The 25445-nt window shown below is 43.6% G+C and overlaps 1 protein-coding gene across 9 annotated transcripts in view; it reads right to left on the bottom strand.

Moving 5' to 3' along the window:
• Window positions 1-25445, bottom strand: part of PAK5 (p21 (RAC1) activated kinase 5) — a 143762-nt gene that overhangs the window by 30399 nt on the left and 87918 nt on the right. For 5 of the 9 annotated variants that reach the window (XM_085541085.1, XM_085541084.1, XM_085541092.1 and 2 more), the window contains 3 exons: window positions 22747-22886; window positions 9265-9364; window positions 3636-3850 (listed from right to left, as the gene is read on the bottom strand). In XM_085541085.1, the coding sequence (XP_085397211.1) occupies window positions 3636-3850; window positions 9265-9364; window positions 22747-22776 (345 nt within the window). In that variant the 5' untranslated portion in view covers window positions 22777-22886. The remainder of the gene's footprint in view (window positions 1-3635; window positions 3851-9264; window positions 9365-22746; window positions 22887-25445) is intronic. The other 4 variants (XM_085541091.1, XM_085541089.1, XM_085541090.1 and 1 more) reach the window with 1 other exon arrangement.

The following is a 25445-nucleotide window of genomic DNA, read 5'->3' as shown; positions in this document are numbered from 1 at the left end:
AAAATGCAAAATGCTGCAGAAAAGAACTGAAAGGTCTAATATCAGATCACAGGCTTCATGAAATCCATTTTAAGTACAGGACGACATAGATCACATGGAGGTGCTTTCAGTGCAAAATCAGCCTCTCTGTCCACAACCAAACCCTACCACGACCATTGTCACTTTCTATTTCCCATGAAACCTTCTGCGTCATTTTTACTCATTCTTGCTGGTGTCTGAAATATACAGCACTTTGCTCCTATCTGGGTCATCCACACTGAGAAGGGGAATCCTATTATCATTACTCCTTGTAGTGGAAATGAATGAATTTGTACAGCCAGCTCAGGTTTGCATTCAAGCTCAGATATTACCATGACAAGCCACTGCCAACCACGTGCAAAAGGACTAAATGCCTTTAATCCAGTCAGTACAGAAGCACAGCAGTGAGCCTGGTGGGAGGGGTCATTCCCAGGATATTTGGGAGACCAAAGTGTTGCCTCTTCAGCACCTCTGCTGCCTTTCAATGTAGATGGAACAGTCAGAAAAAGTATGTCTTATTGCTTTACCCATAGGGACACAGTATATGAACCATCAGGTTCTATGTGTATTGCAGACTGAGAAACAAGCAAACAACCCTAATGGGGAGGACAGCAAAACCCACTGAAGTCAATAAACTCCCATCCCTTCCTCTGGTTTGGTTCTGGGTTAGGATGAAGCTTTGGGTGAAGTGCAAAGCAAACAAAAATCAATTCTGTCTCAAAAGCCAGCAATCACTCTCTTAAACTCTACCTCTACAACCTGTGCTACCATTCAGTCACAAACAAGTCCCTCTAAGCAGAACACCTCTGCCCTGCACTGCACTTGTAGTCAATACAGAACGAATTAAAAATACAATAAAATTAATAAACGCAGAACAGACAAGTTACAGAACTGCTGCATGACCTGAAACCTCTGCACGGACCAACTCTGGTTGAATGCCTCAGCCTGACTCAATACTGTGACTCAGGACACTCTTCATTATCAATCTTCTGTTACACCTCAGTGCACTTACAAGTGCGTTAATTAAACCACATCAACTGCTAGGTGGAAAAGAGAAAAACTGTAAGCAGTGTTATGGTCTTGCAGACTATGACTTCCATCTTTTAAATGCAAACGCATTTAGAATCATCGCTTCTCACTTAAATTATGAAGTCCTCAGTGCCTAAGTCCCTTTCTAACAGAATTAAAGGTGTAAGGCAATGTGCACATGTACAAAATTGTTCTGAATCAGATGTTTACTTCAGTAATGCTTAATACTTTCAGTTTTGAAACGGACACAAGTCTATAAGTCACGTCAACTTAAACATGCTAATTCTTACCATGGAATGAAATTATTTCTTGCAATAAAATTAAAAGCAAGTTCTCAGACAGTAGTCACTGTTCTTAGTTGGTACTAAGACCAACTCTTTTTCTGGCACTATGGAGGAGGCCTATTTCAGTAGCCTTAGGGAAAGTAATCGGAGAGTGAAAGCACAGTCTCTTGAGCCCTTAAGTTTTAATCCCTATTCCTTTTTCAACTCTGCCTTTGGAATGGTGGCACGCAAACAACTGCAGTTTGGAGAATCTACTTCCAAATTCCATCTTCCATTTATGCAGACAAACCTTCCTGTGGGTTGCTCTGCCCCACTGCCACTGTTGGGATAGGGGGAGGGTTACAGAGAGACTGTCACCAGGAGATGCACCATAGGAAGATGTGTTGGATGTATGGATGCACTATAAGCCGCTGTGGCCCAAGGCTATACTGGGAGAACACACTCAGCTCAGGAGCTGCATTTTGGCTCCTGGCCCCAGCTTGCTCCCAAAGGAGCCTTTTCTGGCACTGTAAAAATTAGTTTAGAACTGCATTCCCATTACATGAACAGCTATAGAGTGCTGGATACACAGACCTCCCCCATTACATAGACAGATGTTTGATAAACAAACAGAAAAATAAAAAGAGACAATTACTTGGAAAATTGGACATGCTTTTCTCCACTTATAAGTGCTGCGGTTATTCATTCAGGGCTTGATCTTTCACATACCGCAGTGTATATCGCCTAATCAGAGCTCTACTCACAAATAAGGCTATGCCTGTATATGTCCATTTGCAGCACTGGTCCTAGACTCACAGTGCTTTTAGGTGTTTAGAAATCTAATACATTTTAAAGCATTTTAAACTTAAGGATTTATGGCTCCAGAACTACAGAAAATAAATGGTATTGCTGCAAGACAAGACACTGATTTGTTTTAAAACATCTTTATGCATTCATGTCCCAGGGATATTTTGGTGTTTAAAAGGGCTACAAAACACATTTGTTCTTCTACTCCAGCTGGCAAAGGTTTGCCTACTTTTTTTTCAAATTATTCTGGGCTTCATTTACACAACAAAGTGTTTTATCACAGCAAAAAAGATCCAAGATTTTGCTTATATACCCCTTATCCTGCAGCAATGCCCAGCAATCCTGATCAGCAAGTGCTCAGCGTCCTTCAGGTGCAGGCAGTAAATTTAAATTTAGCAAAGAGCACTTATCAAATATAAATACAGGGTCTGTGCTCTAAGGATTATCTGATTTTCCCTTGCTTCAGAAAAATCCATTTAGGATGAAATCCTAAATTTATCTTTCAGCCACATGACAGCAAGGGGTGTATCGTACTGCCAGCATGCAGGTGGCACTTACTGGGACATTAGGATGTGCAATTTTAGAACCATCACTAAATGAGGCTGTTTGTCTGACTATATCTTCTGCTTCTAAGGACGGGTAGCTAAGAGCCAAAATGGCACCCATCTAGTGCTGCTCCACCCTTTGAGCAATGTTTTTTCACTGCCTGTCTGGTCTGAATTTCCCAAGCCACAGCCTGGGTCTGCTCCCTCCATTTTGTCACGCAGAGAAGAGCTCTACTCCACCAACTGCACTAACCTACAGGCACTTGCAGGTGGCAACAAGATCCCTCCCTGAGCTCCTTCCTGGGCTTAACAAGCAGTATGATTTTTTTCTTTCATTGTACTTATCCATCCCTTCCTGCCTTTGCCTAAAGCACCTTTCTTAAATTAATTATCAAGGAATTTTATGCTGCAGGGGAGCAACATTTGGAGCCTCCACTGGGACTTGTGGCTTTTTCTTCTGCAGCCCAAGAATGTGAACACATGGCCCAAGCAGGCCTGTGACACACGCTCTTCTGGGACAACTTTTATAAATACAGTTCTACCTCATAACCCTTGTATTAAACATTTGGATTTCCAATTCTCTGTGCTTACAGCTCTGTCCCTCTGCCCCAGCCATGCCTGCTTCCCAGATGCTCTTGGTGATGCAAACAAATATCTTCTGTCTGTGGTGCTTGGTAGCCATGTCTGACACGTCACCTGCTTCTGATCTCCTTTATATTTCTAGCAATGCGGGCAGAGTAAGTATACAGATGTGGTTAAATCACAGTCGTCAGATATGTTTTCATTTCACTGAGATGTAGTTCCATACAAAAATTAGAAAAAGAGGTGCCCAACGGTAGCCCCCCATCATGCAGCAGGTACCTTCTCAGCGCGGTCGCACGCATTTTAGGACTAAGTTCATGCACAGCTTCAACGATGCAATTAACGATAGATCAGGAAATTCAATGGCAACAAGAAAGACTTTGCACAATACCTTCATAGGCGCAAGCTGAATGGGAGTGATGCATGATGGATCCACCATAGGCTTCGGCCTGTTGGCCGTGTCCGCCAGCAAGCTGTGCCACTGCTGAGGTAGTCCTGTGAACTTCTGCTCCCGGTGGTCAAAGCCAGTATGGACACGATGTTCGAAGTTAGATGGCCCAGAAATTTCAAGCCTTTTCTTTTTCTTTCCGAACATGGTGGAAAAACCTGGAGAAGTAAAAGGGAAAAAAAACACCTTAATGCTTTGCTGCAGCCATTAGCTTTTCTCTCTGCTGTATGGCCAATTCTGCTGGATGTTATTAGTCAAAAACCTATGTAGATCTTCCTCTAAGAATGCCACCTTACAAAACCATGACAAGGTCTATCCCCTTTCTCAGAGGACCTGACATTTCACAAACTTAACCCAGTCTCTAATCTACACACATTAATGATACCTTCTGAAATAAGGAGCTGCCCCCATACCCAGAAGGAAAAGCTCCAGGTCTTACTTCCTACTCTTTCCTCTGCTGGCCTGCTTGTGCTACAGGGTGCAGCCCACAAAAGCTCACAGCCCAGAGCTTTGCAGTTGCAGCCCTGTACCACTGTGCTCAGACAGCAGCACCCAGACATACCCGTAGAACAAATGCACAGCTTTACATCTTAAATCTGTATGCTAGATCTCACAGAAAAGACAACTCAACCCAGCTGAGAGCCTGGCCCCTGTATGTTCACAGCTAGACTGCACCCAGCTGCAGTGATGGGAGATTTTATTCCCACGCTGCCATTTCAGACGGTGCGTACAGATCTAATTCTAACCTGGTCTAAGTGATTTTGTCTGCATTTGTAAAGGGTCCTACTCAACAATACTATCAGATGCCAGAATCATTACATTCACATAGCACCAGCTGTCCTTCAGATGACAACTTCCTGACATGATCTGATACTTGTTAATCCCTCTGTTATTCTCAAGGTGTTGTTAGTATCCTGGGATGGTTAAACCATAAATTCCATCATATTTGTGACAGAAATCCTCCCAAACATACTTTTTCACACTGCGATCTCAGATGCATTTTGCACTGTGTGCCACAGCCTTGCATCAATTCTAAAAGGAGGATCTCGATCTGTGTTCCAGGGACTGGTGGGCTCTTTCCTCATGGGAAGTACAAGTGCAGCTTATTTAGCTTATTAAACTACTTATTTATCATCACTGTTGCTGACCAGAGGCACTTAGTTTGGACTATTTTGCTCCAAGGCCTTTGTTCAAAAAAGCCTACAGGTGTTCATGTGGCAACTTGCTCCAAGCTTGATTCTGACAGTGATGATTTCTGCTATCTTTGCACTGTTCTGTGGTGCAGCTTCATTTTGAGTGCCCCTAGGATGACATCGGGTTTGTCTTTCTCCCAAGACAGCTGGGCAGGTAGCAAAACGGTCTACATGGGTGGATTGCTGGGGCAAGAAAGGCTTCAGGGCAAAGTGGAAGGAAGAATTAACTGCAACTAAAAAAAGGGAAGAAAATATTTGCCCACTGCATCAGCACAGAAAACAGTCAACACATTGACCATTTGGATTAATCCTTGCACTTCTGGGTCTCATCTTAAACCAGAACAGAGTTCAGTGATTAGGCAAGTTCAGAAGTGACTTTTACCAAGAATTCCAGAAAACTGCCACCGAAGGAAGCAGGAGAAATCCCTGGCCCCATGGAAATCAAGAGAGGTTCTGTTGCTTTTCAATGAAATAAAACCCTGTTCTGAGAAACCCCTCTGCTTGCCTTCTATTGCCTCAAGATGGCTCTCCACCTTGATCTTGTGGCCATTTCAAGTGAGGCTTACTAGGTGCTAAAGCAGCAGAAACAGAAGTATCTGCCTTAAGCAGCAGCCAGGCAAAGAGGCCAGCAGCTCTATAAAACCTCTCGTGTCATACAAGAGACTCAGCTGTGAAGACACTGTTCCAACTTTATGACTCAGGTGAAGCTGCTGAGACAAGCTAAGGGAAGAAAATACAGTTGCATTGCTGCCACTGCAGAAAAGATGGGATGATAAATCAGGTTTTACTCTACTCTCATTCCATCTGACTAGTTTATTAAAAGATCAAGCCCATTATTAGGAAATTGATTGCTGGCTGCTCTATACCTCCCCCCTGTACATTTGCAAGTGATAATGTCTCCCCTGTGTGTACTTTCTTCAGATGGAGCAGACGTGCTCCCATTGGCCTTTTTTTTGGTCGTTTTTTTTTTTTTTTTTTTTTTTTTTTGCAGGTCTCATCCTCTCTGGTTTCATTTCCTTTCCCTGAACTCCCTCAGAATTTGCTCTGTTTCTCTCCTGAAACTTCCTATAATCATCACTTTGCTACCAGGCCCTTTTTCTACTTCCAACATTATGACCTTTTTATTTTTCTTACTGACGCTACCTTGTGGCACTTGCAGAAATGTTTCCAGACTAGCACTAGTCTTTGTGGTTGAACTCTGTTATTCACTTTCAAGGCTAAAACAGAAGCAGCCAGCAGTTCAGGCAGTAGGGTTGTATTCACCATTCATCCGTGGGGCTCCACTAATCGCAGCTGGAATCAGATCAATGGCACTGGATTGATTTCATTCACCCTCTGGGATCTGAATCTATAAGGCCTATTGGAGTTGCATTTTAAACTAGCAGCACTAGAAATCTGTTTCTTCATCTAATCAATGCCAGTACTCTCACAATTTCCATGCCAGGCTTATTCTCTAATGCAACTACTGGTTGTGTGGAATCATCCAGAGCCCCAAACACCAGTAGGTAAAAGCTCATCAGCTAGCAATGGTACATACTGCCTTTAAAAACAATCATAATGCAACAAGACATTATTAGAATCAGAGTATGCCAAATTGGAAGGGACCCAATGAGTCCAACTCCTGGCTCCACGCAGCACCACCCAAGATCCAAGCACAGTAACTGCAAGTGCTGCTCTCTGAGCTCCAGCAGCTCGATGCTGTGCCCACTGCCCTAGGCAAGCTGTTCCATGCCCACTGCTCTCTGGGGCAGATCCTGTCCCTAACCCCGAGCTGCTCCTGACACAGCTCCATGTTGCTAATCTCTGCTCCCTGGGAGAAACTACAGCGGCCATGAAGCCTCCCCTCAGACTCCTCCAGGCAGTTAAACTGTGTTTTATTATATTGTTCTCTTCCAGTTTTAAAATGCTACTGCAGATGAATGCAAATGTGAAATTTGGTTCAGTGACACCTTTACTTTCTCAGCAGAATATTTAAGTCTCAAATCTGATGCTAAGGCTGCCGTTCACATAGGGGCAGCAACAGAAGCTCTCCCTTTTGACTGCAGCTCATGCTTACATTAGCTTAAATCGACCATGAAGCTCTAGCACAGAGACAGGGATACCAGCACCTCGTACAACAAGAGGCAGACTCAGCCATGCAGGCAAAAGCACAAATGCTGTGCATCTCCGTGGCTGGAGAGCACCTCCCATGGGGCTGTGCCCATGATAGGTGGCCTGGAAACCCAGCTGACAGCAGTTTTGACACCATGGCAGTGGGGCAGGAGGGCTCTGGGCAATGCAGCCTCTTCACCAGCTCTTCAAACAGCCACTTGGCACCACCAAACGGAGCACAGCCCTGTCTGGCTCTTAATGGCATCAATAATAAATGCTGTGTGCTGTCTCTTTGCTTCATTAGCCAGCAAGGTCTCTGTTTCACTGCAAAGCAAAGCTGACCTCTCCTTACCACATTCCCTCTGAACAACTGGAATTAATACACGCAGCAATACCAAGCAAACTTCATTTCCTCTGATTTCTCTTAGAGTAATAATAAGATCGTTAAAGATGGAAAAGACCTTAAAGATCATCTAGTCCAACTGTCCACCTATCATTAATACTGCCCATTAAACCACGTCACTAAGTACTACATCTACCCTTCCCTTAAATGCATTCGGGGATGGTGATTCCACCATCAGGAGAGGAGCCTCCAATGCTTCACCACTCTTTTGAAGAAGAAATTCTTCCCAATAACCAACCTGAATGTCTCCTAGTGAAACTTGAAGCCACTCCCTCTAGGCCTACTGCTAATCATCTGGGAGAAGAAGCTGATTCCCACCTAATTACAACCACCTTTCAGGCAGTTGTAGAGAGCAACAAGGTCTCCTCTATGCCTCCTCTTCTCTAGACTAAACAACCCCAGTTCCCTCAGCCACTCCTCATAAGATCTGTGCTTTATACCAGTCACCAGCTTCCTTGCCCTTCCCTGGACACACTCCAGTGCCTCTTATGTTGTTCTTGTAGTGAGGGGTCCAAAACTGAACACAGCACACCAGGTGTGGCCACACCACATCTGACTACAGGACAATCACCTCCCTTCTGCTGGCCACCATGGCCACCTGGGCATATCGGTGGCTCACTCTCAGCCAAGTGCTGACTGGCATCCCCACATCCACGCAGCTTTCCAGACGCTCTGTCCCAAGCTAGCAGCATTGTATGGGGTTGTCAGCCTCCCCGATCCAACCTGTCCAAGTCCCTCTGTAGGTCCTTCCGACACTCTGGAAGAACAACACTTCACCCCAGCTTGGAGTCATCTGCAAACTTACTCAATTCCCTCATCCAAACCATCATTAAAGATATTAAACAGGTTCAGCCACAATAACAACCACTGAGGAACACCACTGGTGTCCAATCACCAGCTAGATTTCACTCCATTCACCATCACTTTCTGGGCCATCCAGTCCGGGTTTGTTTGTTTGTTTTGTTTTTTAAGTACAGCACTTCATGCAATTGAAGGCACAGTCATGTTCTTAGAACACCACATATGTATACACTTACACTGTGAAGAAGAATCTTCCATGGATTTGTACCTACCTAAAAGGTGTTTGTGAACAGGAGGCTGCAGGTCAGGCTGCAGCTGCCAGGGCTGTGTGCCCAAACCAACCTCCATTCACCAAGCTTTGTCAAATCAATGATCAATTCAAGTACTCTCTCCTTTTCAAACCACAGCACTGAAGCATTGCTGCATGTGAATGATGCTACTTGTCCTTGACTATCTGAGGACATGATTTGGGGAAGCCAAGCCTGTGACACTTCCTGATTCTGGCTCAGAAGAGCCTTGGTTTTGTCCCCAGAATATGCCACACAAGGTGCTTCAGCCTCAGACCTCAAAAAGAGAAAATGTAATCGTTCTGCCATGGCTTTATTGATCTGATATTAAAAAAAAAAATAAATAAATAAGAAGAAGCATTTAATCATGTGGAGAAGCAGAAAACAGCCTGGACAAGTGAATAAATGAAAATGCTCTCCAAGGCTTATCAAATTGTTTTGGCAATAGAAGGTACCGAGGTACTTGAAGAGAAATGATTGACCTCTCCATTTCCTGAGGATGCTGGATGGCATCTGTGCAACAGAAACGTAAACAAAATTTCTATCAAAAGCACAGAACGCATCCTTTCAAAGAAAACAATCGTTAGGGCACCACTTACCTAATCTCCGTCACAGAGCACAGCCATCCATCTTGCAGCTGTTAGCAAAATCTGATTTCCTAATGGAGCTGGTCAAGAAAATATCCTGTAGGCCACGGGGCAAGCACTCACATTGAGCAGAGGCACAGGGAGGCTGGTGGCTGTGGGGGCTGCCTGCTGGGCACCCTCACCCGTCCCTCCCCATGCCAGAGCACTCACCCTTAACTAAATTCTTCTTGACAGCCTTCAATGTATTCCTGACCATGCCAAGTCTCTCAGCAAGTGGCATCGCTCTGTCCAGCTCCTCCTGCGCTCTCCCCTACCGAACGAGAGGAAATGAGAGCTGTCATACTCCTAAGGTGTTGCTATTTTTGTGGGAATGAGAATAACCAGGACGTCTGTCCTTTGCTTGTAGGTGCTTTGCTAACACACAGACTGGTTGGTTACTGCAACACGTGTGGGGCAAGGTGATGCTCAGTGTGAGGTTTGGAGGGAGGCTGGTGTAACAGCCAGTACTGATGGCAATGCAGCCATTTGTAAGGTTTAAAAATCCCTGCCCTGTAACATTCTAGACTTCACGTTATTCACTTCTCTCAGGAAAGGCACACTCTAACCTGCTGGTGCAGGCTGAATGGTTGTAACAGAGCTCCATCCAGCCACTGCAGGAACAGAGGCAATCCTGAAAACACACTATCAGGAGTAATCATGGCATCTCTCACTTAATGCTGTTTACTGCAGTTCCTAACAAACTGAATTAGACTCAACCAGCAAAGCCTGGATCTATACCAGGCTGGGAATAAGTGGCTCCTTTTCATTTATGTACTTGTAGCATGTAAAACCCGAGTAGCTGAAATAAAAGGAAACATAGAACACCTTATGACTTATGACTCAAGGTGTTCTATATATCTTTTATAATATCCTAAATAGGATCAATTCATTTAAATCATCAAATGTGTAAGCAGAAGTCTGTGGGCTAAAGTAGCAACCAAAGGCCAGGCCCTGTTCCCTCTCAGGAGGTAACTCTTCTTTTAGATTGAAAATTAGGTAAGAGAGGTTTATTTCGTGCTGTACCTTGAAAACTACCAGGGAGCCCCGAGTGCATCTGCAGGGCACTGACAACAGCACCTGCAATCCCAGATGAACCTGCTGACCAGCAGTGAGCAAAGGACTGCGAAATTCCACCATACTTAAAAGCATAAGATAACCTTATAAATAATATAAAGCGAGATGGGTATTTTTACTTTAAAATTTAGTTTTTAATGACTGCAAACCACAGCTACACAAGCTCCATGTCTTTTCCTTATATTATAATTTCAGCAGCAAGATGCAGTGTCCCATTAAATCAAAGAAATACTCTGCACCCAGCAGCAGCACTTGCTGATAGCCACAGGTGCCTGTCCTGGGAAGTCAGGAAGTATTTCTTACCCAAAGCTTTTGCTGCTTGAGCACATGGCTGGGTCGTACACACTCCCTTGGGAAGGGCTCATTTTTCATCATCTATCTCAGCCCAGCAACACTTTTGCTTTTTAATAACCAGCAACTAATTCATTTTCAAAGAGCAAGCACACACTACAGACAATTCAGCATTGCCCATAGGTTTGTTTGGTTTTTTTTGCAAGGTCTCCTTATGGTATATAATTATGGTATTATATCTGCTCTACAACCTTGCAGCCTGGGGGCAGGCACACTGTTAGTGTTTGGAAATTGGCTTCAGACATCCAACATTCACCTGCTGTGAGCTCAGAGCACAGGGCTGCATTGAGAGCTGGAACCTATTGGTGCCTCACAGCTCTGCAAAGGCAGCCACATGGCCACAAAACCTGGTTAAAGCTAACAGCGTTAGCAAATTGCTTCATTTTTTAAAACTCTAAGGAAGAAACATGGGTTGCAAAATGGGAGATGGGTGTAGGTTGCTTTCCTTTAGTAATTTCTCATCACTAATAATAGTATTCTGTCATGCAAGTACCACAGCTATTCTCCTACGGAGCAAACAGAATGTAATAATCCATCATTAGCTTTGCCAGCTTCCATTCTCACTCTGTGATTAATTGTAACCTTTTCCAATATTTGATCACAAGCAAAAAGAGTATGAACTGAGAAGCACAAACTAAATTAACGTGTCAACCAGCTTTGCATAGCCAGTACTTGAGATAAATGTGAGTCGGACTGGTATTCCATCTCGAGGAGACAGAGCTACTGTCTGCTCACTGACTGATGGCAACTCTGAGAGCTGAAATACTCCGGAAGCAAGAGGCAGAAGTCACACTGGTTCTCCTTCATCTGGCATAGCTGCAATTCCCCACTGCTGAAGCACATGGAAGGAGATCCAGGGTGTCTGAATGAAGGCACAAACCCCTGAAAGTTCAGAAGACAAAAAGATGGCACACGCTGCTTAACCCGCTGAAGGCTGTGTGTTGAACTTTTCCTTCAGTGGGGAATTCCCATGTCACCAACACAGACTGCCATTTTGACCCCAGCTCAAAGCAGTGATAGCCCATCTCATCACCGGTAATGATACGATCCAGGAAACTGTCACCTTCAGTCTCATAGTAGTTCCATAGGTCCTGACAAACTTACATATGGCATACCTTCTCTTGTACGAGCATTCATGCGACACATCTGGTGCAAATTTACCAATATTCCAACATTGCCACCATCATTTCCAATGCCTCAAAGCTGATATTCAGCTCTGTGCACAGTTCTCTGGCTGTAATCCATTGATTTGTGTGGAAAACCTGATTGAGACGCTCTTCATTTTGTGGCATGACAGCTGTGCACAGCCGTCTGGAACATAGCTTGTCTTTCATGTCACTAACACCTCTTCTGAACTGCAGCACACACTGCCTCACTGTGCTCATATCCTCCGGTTGGTCTCCAGAAATGTTCAGCAAGCATCAATGACTGCAGTTTTTTTCTACATGGAGGAATTCAATTACCTTTGCTTCATATGTGCCTCCATATCAGATGCCATTTTTCAGATTGCCCTCTGCTGCCATCTTTCACATGGCAAAAAAACGTAACTGAACATAGGTGGGAAGGCTCAACCTCTACTGCTGCACTACCAACAGCTGCCTCTGATGTTGTGGACCAAATAATAAAATTGGAGCCATTATTTTCAGAGCAGCCCTCATACATGCTTTAGTCTTAGAAAAATATATATAGACTGACATCCTGACCACACCTAACAAGCAGAAAAGTATCATCCTTCCTATAAATACTCATTTACCCGACAGCATTTGGCTCATTTGTAACTTAGGTCAAACTGGTCAGTTTTTCAGAGTCACTGTGACGCCACACAATGTAATAAAAACACATTTAAACAATTATAAGCTGTCCAAAACTTGTCACTGTCCATGTTAAACATCACAATACTTTCTTTACATCTCATTCATCACAGCACAGTCTCTTGATAGATGGCCCACAAGATATGCACAGTAGAACAAAATACGGGAAAAATATAATAACAAAAGGCAACGTATGCTTCTAGAGAAACCATAAAAGCTGGTACAGAGTGGCCAAACTAGGATTTATGTACTCCAGAGAACAATACTCAGTCTTTTTATTGAAAGCTGCTCTACTGAATGACATGTGCTTTCCTAATTTAGAACTCAAGTGATTCCCGGTGGATTTTAATGCTCAGTAATTTTCAGCTGAGTAGCTTAAATGCACGTATTGTAGTCAGTCACTCTCTATTATCTCATACACACTCACACTCATGCAGCAATGTATAGACAGTCTCCTGCAGTGAATTAGTTTGCAACAGCTCGAGGCACATTAAAAAGGGGAAAAACAAACAAGCAAAGAAAACCAACCAAACAACCAACAAAACCCACAAATCTCCAACCCCTGGAGGTGTCTCAAAATACTTGTAGCCCCAGCAAATGGATTCCCAATTTTCAGAAACAACTGATCCTCAGCATCTGTCTTGGGACCGGTGCTCTTTAACATCTTCATCAATGACATCGATGATGAAATCGAGTGCACCCTCAGCAAGTTTGCTGATGACACCAAGCTGAGTGGTGCGGTTGACACAGAGGAAGGAAGGGATGCCATTCAGAGGGACCCTGACAGACTTGAAAGGTAGGCCTGGGTGAACCTAATGAGGTTCAACATGGCAAAGTGCAAGGTTTTGCACTTGGGCTGGAAGAACCCCAGGCATCCGTACAGACTGAGAAGAGTAGTCCTTAAGAGTAGCTTGGCAGAGAAGGACCTGGGGGTCCTGATGGATGAGAAACTTAACATGAGCCAGCAGTGTGTTCTTGCAGCTCAAAAAGCAAATGGGATCCTGGGCTCCATCAGGAGAGGGGTGGCCAGCAGGGACAGGGAGGTGATCGTCCTTCTCTACACCGCTCTTGTGAGGCCCCATCTGGAGTACTGCGTCCAGGTATGGAGCCCTCAGTACAAGAAAGACAGAGAGATGTTGGAAAGGGTCCAGAGTGGATTGCTGAGGGTGCCTATAACAGCACAGACCATTTCCCAGCACACAGAGAACAGGCTGCAGGGTAGGCAGTGACATGCACCAGCAGAGATGTACAGCTGAGATGGCACCACATGCTCCAGAGCCAAAGTGTTAATGAGGCAGGGGGTCTGGCTTTCAGGAATTGTTCTTTCCAATACAATTTTCATTTATAATATAAAGATCGTTTTGCAATGTATGATCTACAGAAATGAAGGCCCTGTAATGCATTATTAATGGAGAGACTCTGATAATAAAAACACTCTTCAGAGTGAAACACATTGTCTGACTCATGTTTAGCAAGAAGTGGAACAAAATGAGATTATTTGTTATGTCAAAATATCTTCAAAATGCAAACAAACATGTCTATAGACTAACATACACACAACAAGAACCCAGAATATGAAACTCATCCTCGTGGGTTTCCCACCTTACTATCAAGTTTTGCTCTGCATCACTTGAATGTGAAGGAAAAACATTTCGATGACCTAAAATAAGCTTCAAATGCTTAGGTTCCACTTCTCATTTTTATTTCTTACATATTTTCTAGTCCTTTTTTTCTGTGCATAGAACAGAAAGACTGGATTGAAAGTCGATTCTTATCCTATTACCTGCTGAACTGCTGCCATGCTATACTCATTTTCCATATTAAAAATGAGAAGTGGTCTCTTAAAGGATTTGTTAGTACTTACTCTCCTTCTCAAAGTTTACTGTAAGCTTTTTATACAAAGCTTTGAACATTTATAAAGCAATGCTTGCTCTACCCTCTTCCACTTCATCATGCACCACAGTCAATGAATGTATTTGAACAATTCACCAATGCTGAGTTTTTCAGAGGTCTTGCTGCATAGACTTTTGGTGTCCCCGAACCTCAACAAGGAAGTGAGAGGTCTCACCCATCCTCAATTTAACTGGTTCCAGTTTTCAAACGGCTAGGATAGAAATGATTTCTGACTCTGTATGTTTTGAACAACCATAGAGGTTATTACATCCTTGAAGATCACTATCACCACTACCTCATGAGGGACAAGGCTGGAACAGAAAATGGAACTGATTTGTTCCTTCAGAGGAAAGATGCATTTTGCTGGGCCCATCCATCCTCTGCTTCTGGAAGAGGCACGCTTTTCCTCTTCAGGATCAAGTACTTCATCTGAAATGGTCCAAAAGGCCACTGTCATCCTCAAAAAAATCAATAACGGTAGGTTGCCAGTAGACTATGTAGCAAGTTAAGAAGACTCCCATAACCTTGGTACAGCAACACCAAGAGAAACTGCTGCAAGGCCATGTGTATAAACGAGTTCAGCTTGGAAACTTTTAAACAACAATGTCAAAACACCCTTTCCAAAAGAAACAGCCCTGCTTGAACAACATGGCATCACCCCTACCCAGCCCACAGCCCATCCGCCTTTGAGTCAAACTCTCAAAATCAGGTGATTTTGTTGAGAAATCACCATTGTAACAAGCAGTCCGCATGCAAAGGCAAGATCCCTGAGTGTTTTCTGAGAAGTCTTATTTACCACAAAGAAGATGCTAACACCACAAATAAGTGAAGAGCCTGGCCACCATCTCACAGAAATCAAGGGCCTATGGCTCCTGCTCTACCCAGGGAAATCGTGCTGGGGGACAGCAGGCCCTAGCTCTACTTTTAAATCCCTGGAAAACACAACTTTAGTGTAATTGTATCTCATTAAAGATTCTTCTTAAAGTCTAAGTAGCAAAAATACACTGCCAATTAAGGAGGGAAAACCTCTGCATGCTGGCTCTGGCTGCATTCAGCACTGCTTCCAAGGGCAGGGAGGCTTGTTAGCTCATTTATTCCCAACTTCATTACAAACCAAATCCAACAAAGCTGCTGACACAAGTGGGAAATATCAAAGGACAAGTGGAAAAAGCAACTGTAAAAGAACACATTAAGTAAACACGTGCAGTTATTCTAGGAGGTGGGGACCAGGGTTAGTACTGAGTGAAAAAGGACACCATGCAGTTCACTGGCTGAGAGAAGAAACAAGAGTGCAGAAGGGGTTCAAAAAACATTACTTTCACTACAACAAAATTACCATTCAGGATCAAATGACATATTCTGTCTGACCAAAACTTTATTTTCACCATTTTCCTTAACAAAAAGAGAAAGATAAGCATAAAAATCAAAAGCTATTTTAAAACAGTTAAAACTAGCAATGTCAACCTATTTTTTTCCTCACTTTTTTCGGAGCACGTATTTCAATAAATCCTCTGATTATTTTTAGTTTTGTCTGTCTGTGCTATAGATGGACATTAGAGAAGATGACATAATACGTGTGTCATGAGGCACTATATGAGTTTCAGAAAGGTGATTTTAAGATGGCTGTGATACTCAAATTATTCAAGACATTGCAAATGAATGACAATAAAACTTTACAGTACAACCCTGTGAGGTAGCCTCTGCACTCCAAGCCAAATGAAAACTTACTGTATTCCTCTTCTTGAGTTTTAAAACACCTTCTTGCAGCATACTTGCCATCATGGAAATCCAAACGATCCAATTACCACGTCCACCGAAAAGCACTAAGCAAAATGCCTCCAAAGAACTGATAACAGTTTCTTCCACCTAAAACCTTCAGTGCTTCAGGAACCAGGACTGCACAGACTTTCAGGAGGGGAAGAAAATAAACCAAGAGTCCTCCAGTAACAAAGTATGACTTCAGTTCCTCTGGATTGGAAATACTATGTGCCTTGAGCTCAGGTCATAGGATCATATTTGCATGTTGAAGGACTGTAAGTGAGCTATGTTAAGATCACATTCTGTACAACACTTCTGTACCGTAAAGACACAACAGCACATGGAAAACTTTCACAGATGCTATTTTTCTAGCAGAAGTTCCATAATCATCATTATTGGCCCTTCTAAAAACAAAGTGGATACACTCATTTTAGTATAAATCTGAACATAACATTCAGTAAGGACAGAACAATGTCTCCTGATAAATTGGCCAGCCCACTCTCAGCTGCAACAGTGTATTCCTGCACTTTGCTGACTGACTATTTATGTGGTCAAAACTTAAAGGCGTATTTCTGTACAACAAAGTAATAAAGAGAATAAGAAGACTGCAGCCAACTCAAGTACATGCATTTACACGCACAAACACAAGAGCTCAGAAAGAACAACCATCTAATCCTAGTTAGGTTTAACTGGAAAGGAGTCTATTCTCCTCTTTCTACTGAGGACCAGGAAAGGATTACCTAAGGATGTTGTACAGCACCAGCTACTTGTTCTCACTAGCATGAAGAGACACTAACAAGTGCTGAGAGGGAATTTCGGAGCCTCAGTCCTGCTCCAAGGCTGACTCCCAGCAGCTGCCTGTTTATCCATGACTAGAGAGCAGGCCAAAGCACTTCCAGGCAGTAGCTACCTCCCTTACAGTACTCTGAAGCTTACTGAAAGCAGCGGCCTTTCATTCTGCATTTGCAGGCTCTAGATTGGGTTGCCAAAGCACCAAGAGGAGGATAGGCAGCTGCCTGATGTTATGGAGAGCAGGTCAGCCAGGTGCTCAGCAATACTCCAAAAAAGGCGTCTCTTTGCTTGGGGCCAGGGTTCCTCCCCCAGGAGAACCACTGCAATCCTCATTAAACTGAGTCTTACTCCCCAAGCTCCTTTACAAGGCAATGTTTATTTTTACTGCTTTCCGTTTCTCTAGTTAGCAGAATCTTGATAACAAGATACCATCCATACCACCTGTTTCAAATGATACTGTACTCTTGAAACACCGCAGCATTATTTGTGCATGAGCACATATGCACACCTGCTTGTTTCGAAGTTCTCCATTAAGAACCCCTCCAGCACTGAAGCCACCCCTGCTCCTGCACCATTTCCCCTTCAGACAACTCTGCATGTTCAGATGATCCCCAACATTCCCATCAACCGGAGGCCAGCAGCATAAAGCACCTCTGCATGGAGCCGCAGGTGATGCGACACCACTGCAGCTCCTAAGGAAGAGCTAGAGGCATGCTTCTGCCATTCCAACTACACTCATAAAATACTCAGACTGGACAAACTAGCCCCAGACAACAAACATGAGATGTACTGCAGAAGGCAGCCCCCTTCCTTGCCCCCTGGGCAAAGAGTATTGGAGAGCAGCAGGGGACCTTCCCTGCTGGCACCTCCACACACCATGCAGACAGCACAGCCTGGCACTGGCTCTGCTACATGCCCGTTGCTCTCAGCTCGTCAGCATTCATTAACGTAAAAAATCCCAGTTCAACACAGCCTGACTCAGCCTTTGGTTGCACTCCGTGCACCCACCACAACTTGCATAACAGTGTGCACTGTGCAGCCCTGAGTTCAGCACTACTGACAGCATGCTTTTCTAAATTATTTCCAGCTTCTTTGGGATAAATGCAGGAAGAAGTTGTGCTTCAAAATTAAAAGCAAACTCCCACAATTTCCAAGACCTTCAAACATCATTGTGTCACAGTCAGAATTGTTATGGCCCTTGCATACCTTATGAGAGCAGAGCTGAGTACGCACTGCTCTGGGCTTTGTACCTCTCTGAAAGTCATCTGCACAACCCACTTAACTGTGTCCTGGTGAAGAGCTATCTCATTGCTGTTTTTGGCTTCTGGCTCATTATCTGAGCCTCAAAACCAGTGTTGATGGCTTCAGTGGAAAAAGGCTCTCATCTCATAAAGAGCTACTCTCTTCTCTATTTCTGTCCTAGCAGGATAGGAAAAATAAGCCCCGAATGGTGACAGCAAATGCAAAGGCAAGGGTTAGAGGGCACATGGTTGATTTTATTTGAGAAAGCTTACTTCATATTCCCTGTCCTAGTAATACAGGCCAGGGGAGGTCTTGCACAGAAACCAAAGTGCCTAAACTTTTGAAAGAGTAATGGCTGACAGGATAAAAAGATTAAGGTGACATGCTGTTTCCTGTAAGACTACAGGTTTAAGCAGAAGCTCCTAGCACTGTTTTTTGGTGATGGTGATGTACAACTGAACATTAACCATTCTTTGGCCAAATCAACCTGCCAGACACATTTCTCCATGCTTCAGATCTACTCTGAAATCATCCCATCCCCACTATCACACCATGCCTCAGTAAATGCTGCGTCTGCACTCAGAATGAAATGAGCTGGGAAAAAACATTGGTAACAACAACTGCAGCAGTTCAATACACCAGTGCCTCTGGTGGCCACTCCTGTGGGGATGAATCAATCATGCTAACATGCAAAGCCACCTATAGCTTCTACCTATCTCACCTGCACTATTGCTCAGTTACCTATTAATGCAAAACCATCTTCCAAATTCTCTCAGACTTCATTTCGAACTCACCTTCATCTCCAACTCTGTCCCTGCGCTCACTGGCACACCAGGTTACCAACAGGTAAGTTAACTTCCTCTACATTTTTTACTCTCAATGTTTGTTGCAAATTAGCTTATAAGTACAAAGAACCATCTCCAGCAGAATAACTTTTCACAGTAGCAAATAAAAAGGATTTTCCTTGATGCCACAGAATGGCTTGGTTGGAGTGGACCTTAAAGATCATTGAGTTCCAACACTCAGCCATGGGCAGGGCTGCCCCCACCAGCTCAGGCTGCCCAGGGCTCCATCCAACCTGGCCTGGAGCCCCTCCAGGGATGGGGCACCCACAGCTCTGGGCAGCTGTGCCTGGGCCTCACTGCCCTCTGAGTAAAGAATTTCCTTCTAATATCTAACCTAATTCTCCCATCTTTTAGTTTAAAGCCATTCCCTCTTATCCGATCACTTTCTGTTTGTGTAAAAAGTTGATCCCCTCCTGTTTATAAGCTCCCTGCAAGCACACAAAAACATGAATAAATACAGAACAAAGCAATACAGAGAAGCAAACTTAGGCACTGCAGGAGCCAGGTTTGAAATATAAATATACACAACTGACGGTTAAAAGGACACAGAATCAAATCAAAACCAAATGTAGAAGAAATCACTGGATGCCTAAGATCAAGATTAGGTTTCAGAGTAGCTATTGTACCTTTTCTACCTGAGAAACAGCTTTCAAAAGCCTAAGACATAAAGACATAATCAATCACAGTACTTTGGTCATATCTCATCTGTAAAATGATCAATAGAAGTGCAGGAATAAAAGTGAAGTTTTAATTCAAGCTTCTCCGGGAAGAGATTTGTTTGAAAAAGGTCAGTTCAGCCTTTCATTCAAGGTAATCTCTACTGTTTATTTAAAAAAATACAGAATGAGGAAAAAATGACGAAGCCAATACAGCAAAATTTCCCTATGGATGCAACAAAGCAAAAAAGCTGCAGGTCAGCCGGCTTTCAGCTGGGAGAAATAAAAGCAAAAATTGCAATCAGTCTGCAATTCATAAGGATGAATCACATGGCGATGATTCAGACTGAACTGTTGACAAAGTCAGCCTAATGAAAAGCCCTGCTCAGAGGAGGGTAGCAGTACTGGAGTTGGTTTGGGCAGAATTCAACACACCAGCCTACAAGTCTGGTTTGTCAAGGGTCACTGTGGTCAGAGCAGAAGAAGGTGGTCCACCAAGGAAACTATTTCCATTATTTTGGATTTTGCTCCCAAATTCAGCAGCTTGTCCTTCTCCATCCTCACAGCCCCATTCTGTCCACATGTCTTCGTGCTGTTAATGTAAAATTACAATTTAAATACATTGCCTTTAAGCTTTTGAGTCACCAATGGTCATTTAGGTCAATACATTTGTTTCTTCTGCTCTTCTGAATATTTATGGGTTTCAGTGTTTTTCCACTTCTTAGTCCCCCTGTAACTCATTTCTGAGCCTCCTATCGCAGAACAACAAATGCCAGGGAAACCACATGCTGTGCTGCCCATCTGCTTCCACTGACGCCTTTCCTGTTCACCCCATGCTTCATCCGCTCTGTGCTTTACATGATCTTCATGGCAAAGTTTTCTCATTATTAAGTCCATCTATCCTAATGAATCACAAAACAAGAAGAGCAGCAACGTCCATTACCAGAGCAACATCCATTACTGTCAAAATACAGTTTTCTCCAGTGCTCATCAGCACTAAGTTCCTTTACTCTAGCACAAAACACTGGAAAAAATATGCAGAAAACTTTCAATGTGCAATTGTTTGTCATGCAGATGGGGAACCACCTTGGGGCTGCGACACCATGCAACCAGCAAAAGAATCAAGTCGCTTCTACCTGCTGTGACAACAATTTCATCAAAGCATGCTCCTAGCATTTGCGAAACAGCCTTGACACAAGTGCCTGTAGTGAGAATGCAAGGAAGAGAGAATACCTATGAGGGAAACCATGAGTAGGGAGTACCCTTCTTCCTCATCTACTGAAGCAAGACTAGTAGTAATAGTAATAGTAATAGTAATAGTAATAGTAATAGTAATAGTAATAGTAATAGTAATAGTAATAGTAATGCCCCACCTCCACCCACAGACCTTGGAACATCAGATGTCACCCACTGCACGTGGGTGATCTGTGCCCTTACACAAACGTGAACCTGTGGTTGGTTTCCAGGAAATTCATTCACACAAAAGCAGTCAAAGGCCCCCTTTCTGCCCTTGTCCTTTCTGCCCTTGTCCTTTCTGCCCTTGTCCTTTCTGCCCGGGTTTGGTGAAGAACTACCATTCTGGCCATTTGGAGTACATGTTCTTTGTTCCACGCTTTCCCTTTCTTTAAAGGAAACATGTGCTTCCTTCCGTAGCTGTCTCCATGGAAACAGCAAATTTGTGGTACACCATGTGCTCAGTTTCAAGATGGAAACCTGCATTTCTTAACACAGAGTGTTAAAAGCTCAAGCTGGGATCAGAATGCCTGGTCTCTTCTGGTTCATTTGTCACCACCAGACAAGTTCCTGTGGGCCGACTTATGCCACACATGGCAACATCTGTGCAAACCTACTGCTGATGAATGGCCAGTTTGGGCTTCAGTAATGCTTGATATCGTGGAAGGATCAGACAAAACTTTTAATTTGCACACTTCATTAAGCTGAGTAGCACCAACACAGTTCCCAGGCTACCAAAGCTGCTAATGGAGATGAAACTAAATATCCTGTTTCCTTCCTGAAATGTGCTTTGAGACCAAACATTCAACAAACTTAAAAGTTACAGTTTTTATTTTGAACAGAAAAAAAACCCACATGTTTGTCATTACCTGCTTTGGCTGCTCTGTGTGATTAAATCCATTATTTTCCCAGCTGAACTGCAGGTACAAGTCTCCTTTCCCTCTATGGAACTTAAGTAACAAAAGATTCAAAGGTTCAGTTCTGAGTTGCATCTTGATTTTACGGCAGCTGTGCTAATTCACATTACACCATGCTGAGTCCATTTGTACAGATTTAAGAGAGACGATTAAAAATGTCTTTAACCTTAATGCTGGAGAACCATTCCGCTCCTGGAACTGAGCTTATTTCTACATGCTCAGTTGGATTTGGTACACAGTACAGTGCTGCCTCCCTCAGCAAGGTCACATCCAGTGAGAAAATGCAGCAACACCTACACCTCTATTAAGCTCGACTCCCAACAGAGAATAAGCCACTTCCTTGGGCTCCTCGAAACATCCCATCACTTTCAGATTATTGAGGAGAATGCACAACAGCTGCACAAATGGAGCACAGGTAGAGAAGAGAGGATTTGCCCTCTGGCTTGGGAAAACTGGCCCAAGTGTAATGAAGTGTATTAGCTTTTCTACAATCATTTGTTCAGCTCCATAAATCCCAGGGCATAAATCAGGCTGTCGGGGAGAGCAGCTGTGCAGGAATCTCTGCAGGAGTGGAAAAAACGCTGTAACCACCTACAGCATCAGAGCAAATTGTCAAGAGCTGTGCTGGGTGCCAGACCGAATGCTGCTCTTGTTTCACATCACGTTACTGCTGCTGATTTAAAAGGAGTCACTCAGTTGTAATACCATAAATATCAGCAGAATGAGTCTCACTGGCAGCCTGAAGTGAATATCAGGCAAACAAAATTCAACACTCTCTAACTGTCCTTCACTCAACAGTACTTGTTTAAATTATGGCAAAGACATTGAAATTGCTACCAGAAATCCAAGCAGAGACTGCAGATGCTAGAGCTTTCCACCAGTACACGTTTTCCTTGCTACTAAGTACTTTCCCTTTCAAAACAGAAATACTACCTATGGTAGTAGGCTTCCACAAACCCAGGGCTGATCTGGATCTGCAGGAGGGACTACACTGTGAGCTAGGACAGATCTGGCAAACAAGGAGAAATACATGACAAAGGCCCTGGGGAAACCACATAGAAACAGCTGAGCAGGGACCCACCTTGGGGCTGAGCTGACCAGGAGGTCTCATCCCACAGCACTGAAAATCACAGGACCAGCGTGTGTCGGAGTTCACCGCTACTGCAGGCTGAAGAAACGTCTCTTGTGAAGGTAAGCGCTCAGCCCAGACGGAAAGTACTCCTGTTGGAAACAATGAGAAAACAGTTATGGAAAAGAAGCCAAGAGAGACCAATAGGAATATCAATCACATGTCTGATGAAAACAGAAATAGTGTATTTGTCAAAAATAGAGTTTTGGAGGATCTGAAGTTACTTATGGCCTTGGGTTGAATTCAGCACACAGATTCAGCTGCTCAGAAATTCAAGCTTTATTTACAAAACTACTGAGGAGGGAAAAGGTTGATGACACTGCTATCATGTCAAGAGGCTGCATGGTTATGCAGCTCAGCGAGGGTGGGAGAAGCAGGTCCAGATCTCTTCAAGGTATTATTCAAAGCAGAAATTCAAAAGAGGCCCTTCAGAAGGAGTATGGTTAACACCACCTCAGCACTGATGTCTATGTATCTCCTCTCAACCCTGAAATATCCGCAGAAGCTGAGGCTGGGACTCAGGCTAGCCATCCTTTGGCAGCACAACTCAAGCTTCTCCTTCCACCTCTGCCAAGAAAGATGGCCAGTCTTCCAGGCTTGCTGCTCAGGATCCCAGAACAGGGAAGCACACTTCACACTCACCAAAGTTAACAGAGAGGAGCCATGTCTCTGTTTCTGGCAGGACAAAACCCAACATGCCCTACACCACTGGCCAATGTGAGATTCATGACTCTACCTCCATCATCAAACCGAGTCCTGCACCCTGCAGGATGAGGCCCCACTGCTTATACCTCAGCCGTCCAGCAGCTGCCAGGAGAGTTACAGATAACTCAATCATTGAGCAGCAACAATCAACTCAGAAAGCAATGAGATTTCTGCAGACAGGGAAAAAAACTCGGAACACTTGGTAAAAAGAACGCCTGTGCAAACACAAAAAAGATGTAGAGTTGACACACGGCTTTTGCACATCACTGAAGCTCAAATAACCACAAACTTTGGCCCAGAATACCTTTTGCTTGGTTATTTGCTGGCATCACATAGGATTTTTTAAAAATACATTTACAAACCAAACCTCTTAGTACCAACCACCTCAGCACCACCAAGGAATTATGCTGATTCAGCTCTTCTGAGGAGCTTAGTTTAGCTGATGTCAAAGAGCCAAACTCATCCCAGTCATTACAAAATTTACTTAGCTAATGCGACCAGCCAAGAGCTGCATCTGCTGCACATGCGGCGCATTCCCCGCCCCGGGGGATCCACCTCCTACACAAACACAGCAGAGCGGGGAAAAAAGAGCTGGATAAATGCCATTTGATTGCATGGTGATTTGTCCACATCTCCCTCAGAGTCTGGGTTTGATTTCAGACTTCTGAATCCGCATCTTTCCATATCAGCATTGCACAGGGAGGTCACAAATTCAGAGATACAGCTCACGTTCAAGGCTGAGGGGCGTTACACCCTGATTCTATCCATAAGACTAACCCTGTGCTTAAAGCAATGCAAGTAACAAAGCTCACAGGATCAAGGTCTGACTTTTTTTTTCTCCCAAGTAGTTGCTTAATTTGCCACTGTTCTACTCAAGAAGGTAACTGTCTTTTTTGAGGGGTAGCTCTTTGCCACAGCTTTTAACTATTTAACATATTTTCAGAATGCCACGGCCACTTTAAAAAGCATCAGTAAAAGTAATATTAAAAGTGACTTACTGCATAATTCATGTCCTTTAGAAACCACTTCTTACTCAACTGGAGAACCAACCAGCCATGCATTTTACATCACTTTCTCATTTCCTTAGAAGCAATGTGCTACTTTAGGGAGAAACTCCATATATTTGTGCTTGGCTTCTAACTTGGATAATGCAAAGCTCTCCAGCACATCCCCCACATGCTAATGAAGTTCAGTGTGATCACATGGGTGGGAAGCAGCAGTTTGCCAGGTGTCATGGGAGGCAAGCTCAAGAGTTAGACCAGATTAATTATCAGAGCAAGGGAGGATCTGTAGCATAGGTACAAAATGCTCTACTTCATTTTCCTATTTGTTTCCTTTGGATGCTGTAACATAAGAAAAACAGGGAATGTTACACAAGCATTGGAGAAAGCACTGGGGGAATATCTAGCACAATAAACACGGGAACTGGTACAAGAAATAGAATTGAGAAAGCTTGTAGCATGCACAGCCATTGGTTAAAACCCAGCATGTGGGTTGCACAGCGGGTGTGTGGGGCAGACCAGAGGTGCAGCACTCCTCCTTCCACTGCAGCATGTCCACCCATGACATCAGGCTGCAGTAACGTGCACTTCAGGAAAGCAGAGAGCTGTCCCTTTCTTAATCGGTGTTCAGCTGACACTCCTTAATGTAGGTTATACAGAAGGGAAATACTGTAATACTTTCTCAAGTAATTTGAGGAATGGAGACCCAGAGTGCCTTAATTAAGGTTAAATAATCAAGTTCAACTTCTTATAATTAAATTTAACACCTATCAGAGTTAATAGGCCAAAAATAATAAACCACATGAGAAGAATGAGAAAGCCAGTCCAAAAAGTCCTAGAGTCAATAATTCAGCTATTCAAGAACACATGCCAACAGGAAAACGGACTCTTGGAAGACTCATGCCCATGAGCAAAGTCAACCAGAAAAACTGCAGGAAAATCAAG

The sequence above is a fragment of the Coturnix japonica genome, chromosome 3 (assembly GCF_054131305.1).
Source record: "Coturnix japonica strain WE chromosome 3, WE-NBRP24, whole genome shotgun sequence".
Lineage (NCBI taxonomy): Eukaryota > Metazoa > Chordata > Aves > Galliformes > Phasianidae > Coturnix > Coturnix japonica.
The sequence above is the reverse complement of the archived record's forward strand: the minus strand, read 5'-3'. Positions and strand labels throughout refer to the sequence as shown.